The 13241-nt window shown below is 43.1% G+C and overlaps 6 protein-coding genes across 6 annotated transcripts; 5 read left to right on the top strand and 1 right to left on the bottom strand.

Annotated features, from left to right (window-relative positions):
• Positions 1-80: 80 nt before the first annotated feature.
• On the top strand, positions 81-1021 carry BGW36DRAFT_366326 (putative short chain oxidoreductase/dehydrogenase). Its single transcript, XM_046214736.1, has one exon. It carries the CDS (start codon positions 206-208, stop codon positions 965-967), a length of 762 nt encoding a protein of 253 aa, XP_046077486.1. The 5' UTR covers positions 81-205; the 3' UTR covers positions 968-1021.
• Positions 1022-3295: 2274 nt separating this feature from the next.
• BGW36DRAFT_366325 (uncharacterized protein) lies at positions 3296-3824 on the top strand. The gene has a single exon (XM_046214735.1). The coding sequence runs from the start codon at positions 3303-3305 to the stop codon at positions 3657-3659; it is 357 nt and encodes a 118-aa protein (XP_046077485.1). The 5' UTR covers positions 3296-3302; the 3' UTR covers positions 3660-3824.
• A 133-nt stretch (positions 3825-3957) lies between these two features.
• Positions 3958-6959, top strand: BGW36DRAFT_366324 (uncharacterized protein). Its single transcript, XM_046214734.1, has one exon. The coding sequence runs from the start codon at positions 4220-4222 to the stop codon at positions 6710-6712; it is 2493 nt and encodes an 830-aa protein (XP_046077484.1). The 5' UTR covers positions 3958-4219; the 3' UTR covers positions 6713-6959.
• Positions 6960-7779, bottom strand: BGW36DRAFT_412987 (uncharacterized protein). The gene is made up of 2 exons (XM_046219229.1): positions 7486-7779; positions 6960-7418 (listed from the first exon to the last, which is right to left on the bottom strand). Exon 2 carries the CDS (start codon positions 7389-7391, stop codon positions 7014-7016), a length of 378 nt encoding a protein of 125 aa, XP_046077483.1. The 5' UTR covers positions 7392-7418; positions 7486-7779; the 3' UTR covers positions 6960-7013.
• Positions 7780-9167: 1388 nt separating this feature from the next.
• Positions 9168-10932, top strand: BGW36DRAFT_285151 (nucleotide-diphospho-sugar transferase; the record flags this gene model as incomplete). The annotated part of the gene is made up of 2 exons (XM_046210292.1): positions 9168-10329; positions 10385-10932. 2 exons carry the CDS (start codon positions 9168-9170, stop codon positions 10930-10932), a joined length of 1710 nt encoding a protein of 569 aa, XP_046077482.1.
• A 1486-nt stretch (positions 10933-12418) lies between these two features.
• BGW36DRAFT_353301 (trimeric LpxA-like protein) lies at positions 12419-12902 on the top strand (the record flags this gene model as incomplete). The annotated part of the gene is made up of 2 exons (XM_046213422.1): positions 12419-12841; positions 12870-12902. The coding sequence occupies 2 exons, from the start codon at positions 12419-12421 to the stop codon at positions 12900-12902; spliced, it is 456 nt and encodes a 151-aa protein (XP_046077481.1).
• Positions 12903-13241: the final 339 nt, after the last annotated feature.

Raw genomic sequence — 13241 nt, 5'->3', positions numbered from 1 at the left:
GAAAATGTGAGACGTCTGCTAATGTGAGTGATGTTCTGTGGCGCCTGGTTAGTGGGTAAATTCATACTAAGAAAATCTGCATCATATAGGCCTCTTAAGAATTCTACACTTCATTTTGTTCCCCTTTCATATATAGGATTAATCCGTCGCCTGATGAATACTCAATAACCATATTCTTCCAAGAAGAATTTACATCGTATTGGAAATGAGCCAATTACTCTTGGGGAAAGCAGCTATCGTAACCGGAGGGTCGCGAGGCTTGGGAGCAGAAATTGCAGTTCAACTTGCAAAACACGGGGCAAATGTCCTCATCTCGTACAACAAAGCACAAGAAGAGGCCGAAAAGGTTGCTCAGACAATTCGACAACTAGGTCAACAAGCTGTTATTGTTCAAGGCGGTAGTATGGACCGAGAAACTCCAACGCGAATTGTCCAGACTGCTGTGGAAAATTACGGAAAGATCGATATCATCATAAACAATGCCGGAGTTGGTGATGATTGTTTGCTAAAGGATATATCGCATGATTTCTGGGATCTAGTGTATGATACCAACGTGCGCATGCCAGCCTTCCTGTTGAAAGCTGCCTTGCCTTTTCTCGGTCTTGCACCACGAATCGTCAATATCTCAAGTATTGCTGCACGAGCAGCATATGAGGCTACCTCGGTATACTCATCATCCAAGGCTGCATTGGAGGGCCTTACACGTTCATGGGCGATTGAGCTCGGCCACAAATACAATGCGACGATCAACTGTGTCAACCCTGGGCCAATCGCGACAGACATGATGGCTGAGGCGCACCCAAATGCCATGGATTTCTGGAATGCCAAAGTCAAGGAAACTCCAGCGTCACCAAGAATGGGAACGGTTGACGATGTTACTCAGATTGTTATTTTTCTATGTGAGGATCGGAGTCGCTGGTGCACAGGCAGCGTGATTAATGCTAATGGAGGATTGGTTCCTGTTTGATTCATAGTAAAGAAATGAGACCTTGAATACAAATCGATCTTTTCATACATAGGCAAACATATATGTTCTTCAATTCTCGCTGTCTGTTTTTCCTGAGTAGTACGTATACCGTAGCCGGAGGTGACAGCTGCGATGGACAACCAACAGTGGATATCAATTTATATTATACAAAATCACCACCAAAATATTGGAGACTAACTGTTTGATTGAGACGGTTGTGGTTACACAATCAGGAGTCTAGGATTCAAGATCTTCATAGGTATGCAGTATCACATCTCCCACACCTGTGTAAAAGTCCTAGTTAGATACACTCTACATCGATATGGATGTGATGAAGAAAGCCAGTGGAACACAAAAACAATGCGTACCCTCATTTTGATAATTTTTCCTTTGCTTCTAAGTCCCTTTCGGATACTAACAAGAAGGGGACAATGTCAAAATCTACTCGGTCTGCAATACAGGCTATGTACATTAAAACGCTCAAGGGGACTTTCTCCATTGAACAATGTGCATTGTAGAAACGCCATCGAGGAGTCTGCGTTCCAGAATGGTACAGTACATACAAGTGATGGAAGAAAACAAAAATTACTTCTGCGTGAGCCTATCCTGGGGGGTGTTGAGAAGCCCAGCCCAATGGCGGCGAATCGACAAGGTCAAGACCGTCATTTAGGTTCGACTGGTCAATGTTAGCTGCATACCAGTGGTTCGTCAATTAATGATTCTCATAATGTCAATATGCTTGGATTACATTTATCCACAATACGCGATATTTAGGTTTTGTAATATTCACGATTAGCCCGCATTAGCTTGTCATGAAGTTCTTCAATCCAAAAAGTCCTATAGGCCATTACAAGCCGAAATCGTCTACCGCTAGGACATGTCGATCTCCGAATCCAATAAATAGTTTCATTTTGACGCATAGTTGTGGAGTCACATACTCTAGTGGCCATAATATTCAAGATTTTCTAGACGAAAGAGATGTATGATCATCACGCTCCGTGCGGCCCGCAGCTGCCCGTGGCTGGCTGATACCTAAATTGTATCCAACCAGGCTATATGCTGAAGACACTTTGCTTTTTTCCACTGCTTTTTATTTTACCGACCGATCTGTTTAAGCGACTTTTTGGGCAAAGAGTATCCCGGAGCTAAGATACACATATGCATGCATCTCTCAAGCGAACTGCACAAATGTACATTTAGAGGAGGGATGCTGGCAATTAATTACAGGTATATTGTGTAATACATGGCTCCCATAGCGGTTCGAACTTCCGTACATGTACATGTAACAAATGAACAGGTTTGGGCCGTGACAGGTACAATTCCTTTGTTCACCCTTCGGGCCATGTGGAACTCCTTAATTCTACGAATTTCAAAATGGGGAATGAAAAGCACTACTTAATATGACGAATATTTTAGATTAGAAACACGCCTAGCTTGTATATTCGTTCTCCAATACGTATATATTCTAAATATAAAACCTATGTGCCAGTAGTTGAATGCTCTGGAATATCGACAGAACCCTGTTGATATGCCCCAGGTCATCACAACTTGAAAATGACGCAACTGTTGGGTCAACATGATAAAGGTGACACAAACTACCTTCTGGAACATCTTGGTAAAGAAATGCCAGAATATGGGAATCAATCACCCCACATTCCCAAGTTGTATTCGCCCATGGTGGCATTGTCATGTAACTCAGATGCATCTAAGCTATTCTCGAAAGGGAACACAAGAGAATATGATGGTCGTGTCGCAAGACAGCCTGGGAAATTGGGAGAATTTCATCACTCAACTTCTTATTCACGTTCAGAGTCCAAATTTGACCAGCAACATTATGGGATTCCTTCAATATCGACGCATACAACCTCACCTAGTGGTGGGTGTGACATGTTACAGGCACAAGACACAGCTATAGATTCAAACACCTATACGCGAGACGAAACATACCGGGATACTTCATTTCCGACACTTCCCTTTCAAACTTATCGTCCTCGTGCCAACGAAAAGTTCAGTCATATGGCTAAAATAACGATATCAGATGCTTCCGAAGGCCCCACTATTGTTCGTGCAGCATGGTCACTATTGCTGTCAAGGTACCTCGATACTTTTGACATCATTCTAAGAGAAGTCTCTGTTTACCAAAAAGACTCAGTTTCCAGTAAAGGTCTTCCGAGGGCAACTACACACTCTCTCCGAGTGGTTATCAGTTTGGATCAAAAATTGAACCAATTCCTCAATGAAATCCAGGCAAACACCGCCCAATCCTGGGGACAAGAAGGGCATAACAATCGCTACCCGCACAATGTGTTGACTATAACCGAGATGGAATCTGACCATGATGATTCCTTTTGCGAAGTTGATGATCTTGCATGCGCATTTTTTATTAATGTCCGGCTCTGTTCTCGCGGTGTACATATATGCGTGCAATTCGACAATCAGGTTATCACACTTTTCCAAGTGCAGAGAATCGCTTACCAAATGGATCATATCATTCATCAAATTAATGGACCAGGAAGTAATTCCAGATGTCTTCGCGACATTGAGATTGCAAGTCCTCAGGATAAGGAACAAATCCTGTCCTGGAACTCCGAACCTCTCCAATACATCGATGCTTGTGTTCACGACTATATTCAAGAGAAAGCCAGAGAATTTCCCAACGACACAGCCATCTACTCGTGGGATGCAGAACTAACTTATGGGCAATTAGACGAAATGTCAGACCGACTTGCTCCTTGCATATCAAATTATGGCATATCTCAGGGGTCGTTTGTATCGCTCTGTTTCGAAAAAAGTGCTTGGGCAGTGGTTTCAATTCTTGCTACCATGAAGGCCGGAGCCGCATTTGTTTTGATCGATCCCCAACTGCCTTTGAACCGAATTAGAAGTGTAATAGATGATGTTGACTCTAAGTTGATCCTCTGTTCAAAGTCTCAAGAACGGATTGCTACTGAAATTCAACAAAACTATATCGCTGTGGAGCTATTACTATTGCAAAAATTACCTTTGCCTGCAGAAAATCAAAAAGTTAGTGTGAGCTCACGTAATGCTGTGTATGCCACCTTTACATCAGGCTCGACCGGGAAGCCAAAGGGGGTTGTCATTGAGCATGGCCAATGCCTTTCAGGCTTTTTAGCGCAAATCCAGAAAGGACTGTATACGAAAAGTTCGCGTGTGTTTCAATTTTCTTCCTTTGCTTTCGATGTTAGTGTGGAAGATATTCTCGCAACCCTGTTGGCAGGTGGTTGTATATGTATGCCTTCTGAGAAGGACCGTCTGGAAAACCTCACCATTTCTATAAACAAGACAAAGGCGAACCATATCCAAGTTCCCACGTCTGTTGCAACCTTGCTTCCTCCGGAAGGTCTCCCAGGACTTCGTACGCTTCGGCAAGGGGGTGAGGCTATGTCTGCTGTACTGGTCGAAAAGTGGCTATCTGTAACAAACATTCAAAATAGTTACGGACCATGTGAATGCACTGTCTCAAGTTCGATTCAGTTATATCCAAATCCAGAAAATCCTGGGAATGTAGGAGTCGGAGTTGGTTGCTTTCTATGGATTGCAGATACTATGAATTCATCTTCTATTCTGAACATGGCTCCTATTGGGGCCGTCGGTGAGCTACTTATTCAAGGTCCATTAGTTGGCAGGGGATATATCAATAGACCTGATGAAAATTCACGAGCTTTCATCAAAAATTGCTTTCTTCCCGCAGATCATCCCGCCGCTAATTTCTCCGTTTACAGGACCGGTGACCTTGCTAGGTATAGTGAAGATGGGTCCATCAACCTTTTAGGGAGGAAGGATCACCAAGTAAAAATAAGAGGGCAACGCATAGAGCTTGGAGAAATTGAATCTTTGCTTTCTATGCAGCAAAACCTCGATTTTGCTGTGTGTGATGTTGCAAATACTGGTGCATTCAAAGGTCTTCTTGTTTCTCCAGTCCAGTTTGTCAAAGATGAAAAGAAAATCGGTGGAGGGGAAGAACTCAAAATCTTGGATGAAGCTCTGAGGCCTGGATTGAAACAGCAATTACGCGAAATATATCGAAATCTTGAAGAAACACTCCCCTCATTCATGATTCCAATTCTCATTCCAGTTGTCAAGTTCCCATTCTTGTTAACTGGCAAAGTCGATCGAAAATCCGTGAAGCATTGGCTAAACGGTATTAATTTGGAAACGAAAACAAAGATTGAGAGAGAAATTATGGAGGGAGAGATGTCCTCAGAGGCAGATTGTGATTACGCCGTTATCTCGAGGGACCTGGCACAGAAAATATCATCTCTGATTCCTGGGGAAAAGGCACAGCCTCAGGCCGATTTAGGATTCGACGACTTCCTCCTCAAGTCATCGGGCCTGGACTCTATACAAACCGTAACGTTATGGCGTCTACTCAAAGATGAATATAGAGTCTCGATACCCATTTCAGTCCTTAACAACCCTCTTCTTTCGGTTAAAGGATTAGCCAAATATATTACTAGCGGAGCTGCTGGGGATGAGTGGGAGATGCACCAAAATCAGAATTTAGTTTTGGAGCTGTCTTCTTTAAAAAGCCAGCTTCGGTCATGGACCAAAAGGTTCTTGCTTAGGAAGGTTTTCTTGACGGGAGCTACGGGGTATTTGGGTTCTTTCATTCTCAAGTCTCTCCTTACAAGCTCCCACATTGGTCGGGTTATTGTCCATGTTCGTGCACCTACGCCAAAGGATGGACTTTCCAGAGTTAAAAACTCAGCACAGTTGTTGCATTGGTGGGATGAGAAATTTATCTCCAAGGTAGAAATCTGGACAGGCGACTTGGCGCTGCCAAGGCTAGGATTAGACGAGCAACACTGGCAGAAGCTAACAGCAACTAATGATATTTCCCAAATCGATGCAATCGTGCATTGTGGTGCAAGAGTGAATTGGACTCAGGATTACCATAGCTTGAGATCGGTCAACGTACTGTCAACATTGAATCTCTTACAAGCATTTCTTAAATCCGACGGATCTCAGCCTCTCAAATTTGTCTACGTATCTGGTGGCTGTCAGTGGAGTATCGGAGAAGACACAGATAAACTTTTGACAGAACAACTAAAGACATGTGACAACGGATATGGACAGACAAAATTGATGTCTGAATTATTAGTCCGGTCTGCTGTTAATGGAAGCCCCAACGACAAGCTTATCATTATGAAACCAAGTTTCATCATCGGCTCTCCTTCAAATGGGACTGCTAATGTGGACGATTTCTTCTGGAGAGTGATACTTTCTTCAATCCAAATTGGTCTCTATGATGAGGAGCTCGAAGAATCTTGGGTATTCGTAACCAGCGCTGAAAGAATTGCTGACCTAGTGTTTCAAGGGCTGGTCGGTAATCATGATGATCCGGGACTCGTTGTCACGAAAGCTTTCGATGGAATCCCTCTGAACCAGCTATGGCAGATCCTCAGAAATGATTTTGGGTATACTTTACATCCAATGAAGCACGAGGCATGGCTAAAGACTATACACGATCGTATAGAAATTGAAAGAGAAAAGCACCCTCTCTGGCCACTTTCACACATGATACATAGTGACTTTTGTCGCCTTGGATGCGATACTTCAGAGTCAACTCCCTTTTCCAATCATGAGAGAATGCAATACGTCAAAGCATCATTTGTCAAGAGTGTTGAATATCTGATTAGTATTGGGTATCTTCCGAAAACGTGCGGTAAGAAAGAGGAACAAATCTCTGTTCCGGTTTTCAGTCGATCAACATTGACTCGTTGATCGTTCGACAATATATCCCATCAAGGTATTGAAATGGCATCTGAACATTTACTGATCATTATGTTCTACATTCAATCTTCTTACATTTCTGCGCCGCCATACTGAGCACGTTGATGATTACTGATCTAGACGATCATTCATTTCAAGTAATCCAATAGCAGGCAAGCATTGTACTAATGTTTGATAATAGTTTTAGATACTTAGAAGGGGCTATTGAACAGGAGTGATACAATAAATTCAATTTACAATTTGAAAGCTGAAGCTATTATACCGTCAAATAAAGGATTCAATACGATTATATTTAACACATTGTAATTTTTTCATCACCGATATACACGGCCACATTTGCAGAGTCATCGCTGAAAACGAAATCCACCGTTTGCCCTTTTTTGATGAAAGTTAAATCCCCTTTAGTCATCCGAAAACTTTCACCACCATTGATTTTGACGTCAATCCATCCTGATGTCACAATAAAGAACTCGTCATTGGGATATGTCAACGTTGCTTTACCCGTTTCCCGAAAAGCACCCATCGCTACCTTTCCGTCTTGTGAACGATAAATAACTGATTTAGATCCACCCCATTCTGGCAATGGTTCCCAAGGAAACGAATCCCAAGCGCCATGCGGTATGCTGGTTGGTTTAAGGTCACCTGTAAGATTGGGCTTGGACTCGGGCATTGTCGCCGTAGTAATAAAATGAATTTGCTAATGCGATTGTTAATGTCTTAGACAAATAGACATGTAAATGTTCGTGACAACATCAAGTACTTACCTATTAAACAAAAGGCAGAGCTGGCCTTAAATATGTTCTAACAGGCACTAATAGAAGACTCTATTGATCGCAATAGAAACAGCATATCGATTCCGAAGAGAAATGAGAATACCCTTGCTAAATCTGGAGGATTTATGCATAGGGCCGACAACCGCGGGATTTCGATCTAGTCTTGCCTCCCAGACCACAACCGACTAATCACACTTGAAAACTTGGAATAGCATTTAGTTCCACTGGGGCGCTGATCTTGAGCCATTTCCACTGACACTTTCATCATTTTGAAAACTTATCGAAATTACGAGTACTAGAGAGTTATTACGAAAAGCAATCATGAACATAAGACGGGGGCTAATGTATACACTAATGCACAATTCTACTAGTTCCATTTTTTAACAATAGTAACTATTTTATACACGTGTTAGAGAACTCCTAGGTGTAGTCAGATCCCTGTCAATCAAGTTGCTATCAGTTGACACAATCGGCATAAATCCCCCTAAGATCAAATCGACTGGAAATAATTATGACAAATATCTTGCGAGCATATGCCATCTGCGTTTTCGTTCAGGATGATTTTAGCCGATAATGAATTTTCACTAAATTATAATAAGATTCATTGTGAGAAAGTAAGTGGACCACTTTTTCTGCACGGATAGATTCAAGTAGACTATAAAACCAGGGCTTCCACCTGCATAGGATTCGCAGTCTGGAGGCATCCGCGCTGCATGGTAGGCACCGATCGACGTCCTCCTCGAAAGAAGTTGACGAGTCACACATGCACGCCACCCGTGCTACGTTATCCATAATTAGGGAAGCATTCCTCCTGAATGCCTTGCTTGTAAGACTGAGGCATTGAAGCAGGAAATGAAAAGTCTTACCTACATGGCAATCCTAGCTGTCAGGTCATGCAGCTAACCGTACTCCATGCACCTAATCGTAATCAATGTAACCGGGCTGGACCACTCAGTGACGCAGCTCCACGCTAGAGAAGCGGTGTAAAGCTAAAAGCTGCATGCTTTTATTATGATACGATGTATCATCTTTACGCAGGGTGATATGCCGGCTAAAGTCTATTTTATACAGAGGACTGACGATTGCGTTTGTACTGTGTAACGTGTCAATCACGTTACGAGAATACGAATACTCGGCCGAAAACTCTTCGACGAGTTGGATTCTCCAGATGAGATGCCGGGAAAATCTTGAGGGAAAATTCCCACTCTCATGCAAGATGCGAGTCAGCCAATTCAAGTTAATACCTTTCGGTTATATTTCATGGATTTATTCTTCCATTTTCATGCACGTATAAAAGGTTGATTCACCCGTTCGTTAGAATACCTCTTTGGAGATTTATACGATATACGTGGTTGGTAAATTGGCTAGTAAGGTACGGACGACCAGTTTGCATCGTTACAGAATGCCTCACAGCAACGGCGGCGGCAGCTATAAAATTCAAGAGCTTCACAGTGAGAGCTACTATGATAAAAAGGCTCTAGAAACGCGATTCCATGATAAATGGCTTCCTCGAATTGCCCGAGGTGCCGCGGCATTATTCGCTGTGTACGGTTTCATCCGCTTCCTTACCCTCGTATATGCATCGGATGTAAATCTATGGATGTGGGCTATATTTTGCACTGAATGTGTATTTGCCTGTAGGTTGCTGAAAACATAATGCAACCTAAGTGGGCATGGCTAATCTTCGATGCTGGTTGTTAGTTCAGTTGTCCCAAGGACGCTTCCAATCTGTCGCTAAACACTCAAACGAAACCCCCTTTTTTTCTCAGCATAAAACTAGGCTTCGTCTATCCGGTGATATAGACCTACCATCCGTTGATGTTCTCATTACTTGCTGTGGAGAGGACTTGAATGTCATCCTTGACACTGTACGTGCGGCCTGTCTCATTGATTACCCTAGTACAAAGTTTCGGGTACTCGTACTAGATGACGGCAATAGCGATGCTTTAAATGAAGCAGTCACTCAACTTCAAAAGGAATGGAATAACGTACATTATCACGCGAGAGGAGTACGGCCAGATCAACATGTGTTTGCGAAAGCAGGAAACCTTAATTATGCCCTTTTCGAAATTCAGGGCCAAATGGATAGTCCTCCGGAGTTTTTTGCTGTCTTTGACGCGGACTTCATACCATCACCGGATTTCCTAAGGGCAACGCTTCCACATATGTTGCTATATCCGAACTTGGCAGTTCTCAGCACTTTCCAGCGTTTTTATAATCTTCCTTATAAAGATCCCCTCTATCAAGGATTGGACCATTTTAACGAAGTGGTATACACTAAGCAAAGTCAATTGGGAATGGCCGAAATTGGAGGTTCAGGCTTTATCGCACGCAGAGATCCGATTATTAAGCTCCACGGCTTTCCTTCTATCTCGTTTTTGGAAGACATAATGCTTTCCCTTATTTTACACGGAATGGGCCACCAAATGATCCTGAATACGGAAATGCTACAGTTCGGACTTGCTCCTACGTCGCTTGAAGGGCATGTATCTCAGAGGCAAAGATGGGCCATTGGATGGTCTCAGCAAATCCTGGCACTGAGAGAATCTAAAGATAATACGGTTCCACTATCTCTTCGATGGCCCATTGCGTCTCAAGGCTTTATCTTTATTCTGAGTCTACTTGGCCAATGCCTTAGTTTCATTGTCGTTCCCCTTGCCTTGGCCTCTGGAAAGACGCTTATTCCATCAACATCATTAGGGGCTTTTCAACTACAAGGAATTCTCTCGGTTTTCTACGTTTGGCTGAGTTGGCTTCATGAATGGTTCCAAAGTTCACAGACGGGATTTTGTATATCACCATTCTCAGTATTCGAGGAGCTATGGATGTCCCCAGGTATGTACAGAACAAACTCAAAGGGCTATGAATGCGAAAATAACCGCTCATATAGGGCAGGTTTATGCCCTGGCACAGTTCTACTTTTTCCCTCTTAGATCTCGAGGGTCCCTTGTGACAGGAAGTACCGAAAACGAATGGAATAATAACATGGACAGTTCTAAGAAGCGAATATTAGAGCTCTGGAGTAATCTTTGGCTCTCCGGAGTGGGTTACACTTTGCTCTGCGTTTCATCTCTTCTGGGATCTATGGTGTACGCAGCGACTATTTCGATATACAGAGGTGATTCAGACACCAATAGCACCAGTACTGCAGAGGCCCTTCTTACCACAGTTGCCTGGCCTTCAATCTTAAATATATGCTATCTTCTCATTACATGGAGCTGGCCCCCTCTATCATATGTCTTGTCTCGCCCAACTTATCCGGATCGAAAAACTACTCTAGGTCCCCACCCCATCGATCATCGTGCCGTTTACCCTAAAGGACAAACGATAGAGCAAATTCAGCGTCCCCGAACAGGCCCGCTCGGGTGTTATAAACATTTTGCACTTGTGCCACTAGTTCTGGCAATGCTAGCCATCTCGATTCTTATGATTAGTTGAACGTCGGCTGCAGAAATCCCCAACATCTTAGCCTCAAGCTCACGAAATGGATTCTCTTCGATTTGCCAGGATATTTTAAAGCTTAGAAGTCGCGTTTGCGCTTCTTATATGGTACCATAATTTTGATGTGCATGGAAACGTTAGTTTCTAAATGCATGAAGGATATCAATTGATGTATGCAGTGCCTGTGCTCCTTCAGGCTCCCCTCAGCCAAACCAAAGGTCATACTGGCTCTATTATGTGTTCTATTACTGTGAATTGAGTTATCTGACCGTATATATTACCTTGTCAACAGGTTTCTTTTTATTACTGAAGCCGTATGATCATGCCATACCTCCTTGTACACTGAATTCCAGGAGAGAATAGACTTCAAATATATCTATAACCGGTAAAATATTTTAAAATACCCGATCAAGGTTCTAGCTAGGGAGGAATACCGTTCCAATGAGGCAATGTTAGTATGGCCTGGTATTGGTGGAGACATGTTACCGTGTTACGGGCTTAGCTCTATCTCAGCGGCCCAGCCTACGGCCCAGCCTACGTCCAGTAATTCAGTAGATTCGAGCTTAATACAGAGATGTAAAGGTAGACAATTAATCCAGCATAACATGGTCTTGGATTTAGGAACTCCAAGACTTTTATGAGAGTTCAAAGAAACTCCGCATTGACCAAGGGGGACGAAACCTAAGCCCCATCCTGGACCAGGTCATACCAAGAGATATTACAGTATTTAGCTTATAAATCTACCTGTTGCCTTTGCTCAAATCGCATAAACTTCAAGAAAAAATTGCAAATAAATGGAGCAAAAGTTGTCCAACAATCTGGCCAATAATGTGATGTTTGAAACAGATCGAAATTTATTCGATGATCTAAATCGCTAGTTGGTGGGTCGCATCATATAGAGCTTAGGCGTAACACCCGGAGCTATTCTAAACCTGGTAATTCATCCCACTTGGTGGATCCTACAGCTGGCCGAACTGCCCAAAACAGCAATGGGACTAATAATCAGTTCCTGGGTGTTTTAAGCCAGCCCCTCATCGGACATGTAACAATTTATGGAAAATCAAATTTAAAGTGCCTCTACTGGAGAGGCCGACGAGTTATATTTTGTCTGTAAATTTGTATCCCACGTACATTAGACTCTCTATCCGGCTTTTTTTTATATTCAAACGAGAGAAGAAAGACAATGGCGACTTCCAAGGAATGGGAGAAAATGCTCCGCGGGGAATTGTATTGGGCGTGGGATCAACCTCTACAGGATAATAGAATTCGCTGCAGGGACGCGTGCAAGGATTTCAATGAAGCACACGCCGAAAATGCATCTCGTCGACGCAAAGTCGAGCTGTGGAGAAAGTATGTATAGTCCTTCCCAGTATATTGTTATGCTAGGTTTGATAGAAAGTGCATAAAGGCAGAAAGGAACATTTGCTCTCCCTGATCCAAAGAAATTGAACAGGAAAAATAAACAGAGGAATGAAAAAACAAAATGCTAAGCGGTGAATTTGACAGAATTATAGGAGACGGTCGCCCACTCCCTCCAGTCATTACGGACCCGAAAGAAGACGAGGCACTATTTGAAGAAACAGACCCTTTTGTGGACGGCCCAATATCCATCGACCATGGGATCAACTTTAAAGTTGGAAAAGGAACCTTCCTCAATTTTAATCTCCTTGTTCTCGACACGTGTCTGATCACGATCGGCGAGAACGTGCTCTTCGGACCAAACGTATGTCTTTACGGAGCTATTCATCCAATGGATCCTGCAGTCCGCCGAGGCATTAAAGGACCGGAGGCTGGGAAGGAAATTCACATCGAGGATGATGCCTGGATTGGGGGTAATGTCCTCATACTAGCTGGGGTCCGCGTTGGACGGGGAAGCACCGTAGGTGCGGGTTCTGTTGTTACAAGGGTGTGTGAGACTCTACTTCTTTTCCCAGTCACGTATTGCCCCAGAAGTGAACGGTTTCTAACTAACATATTCTTCAAAGGACGTTCCTCCTTTCCACTTCGTTGCAGGGAACCCTGCCAGGATCATTCGACGCATTGAAACTACAATGGATCCTGAATACAAAGCAGAGGCCTAGAAGCAGCGAAGACTACCACTTCCTTCTGACATAGTATAAGACCCCTTACTTGCAAATATTAGGAGTACCCGAAGTCTCTAATCCCACTCGACATCATTTATAGACTCTATATTGGCCCTTTGCATCCATTTTCTAGTGTAGACCAAATGCCTGATGTTGAAATCGTCCCTACCTGATGAGTTTTTAAATTGATCAAAGAGCAGTAATATTTCTTCGTATACTCAC

The sequence above is a fragment of the Talaromyces proteolyticus genome (assembly GCF_021365285.1).
Source record: "Talaromyces proteolyticus strain PMI_201 chromosome Unknown BGW36scaffold_1, whole genome shotgun sequence".
Lineage (NCBI taxonomy): Eukaryota > Fungi > Ascomycota > Eurotiomycetes > Eurotiales > Trichocomaceae > Talaromyces > Talaromyces proteolyticus.
Note: the sequence above shows the minus strand (reverse complement) of the source record. Positions and strands in the feature narration are given on the sequence as shown.

Coding starts and splice junctions, on each gene's coding strand:
- BGW36DRAFT_366326 (XM_046214736.1), top strand. CDS start 206: ATGAGCCAATTACTCTTGGGGAAAGCAGCTATCGTAACCGGAGGGTCG.
- BGW36DRAFT_412987 (XM_046219229.1), bottom strand. CDS start 7,391: ATGCCCGAGTCCAAGCCCAATCTTACAGGTGACCTTAAACCAACCAGC.
- BGW36DRAFT_366324 (XM_046214734.1), top strand. CDS start 4,220: ATGCCTTCTGAGAAGGACCGTCTGGAAAACCTCACCATTTCTATAAAC.
- BGW36DRAFT_366325 (XM_046214735.1), top strand. CDS start 3,303: ATGATGATTCCTTTTGCGAAGTTGATGATCTTGCATGCGCATTTTTTA.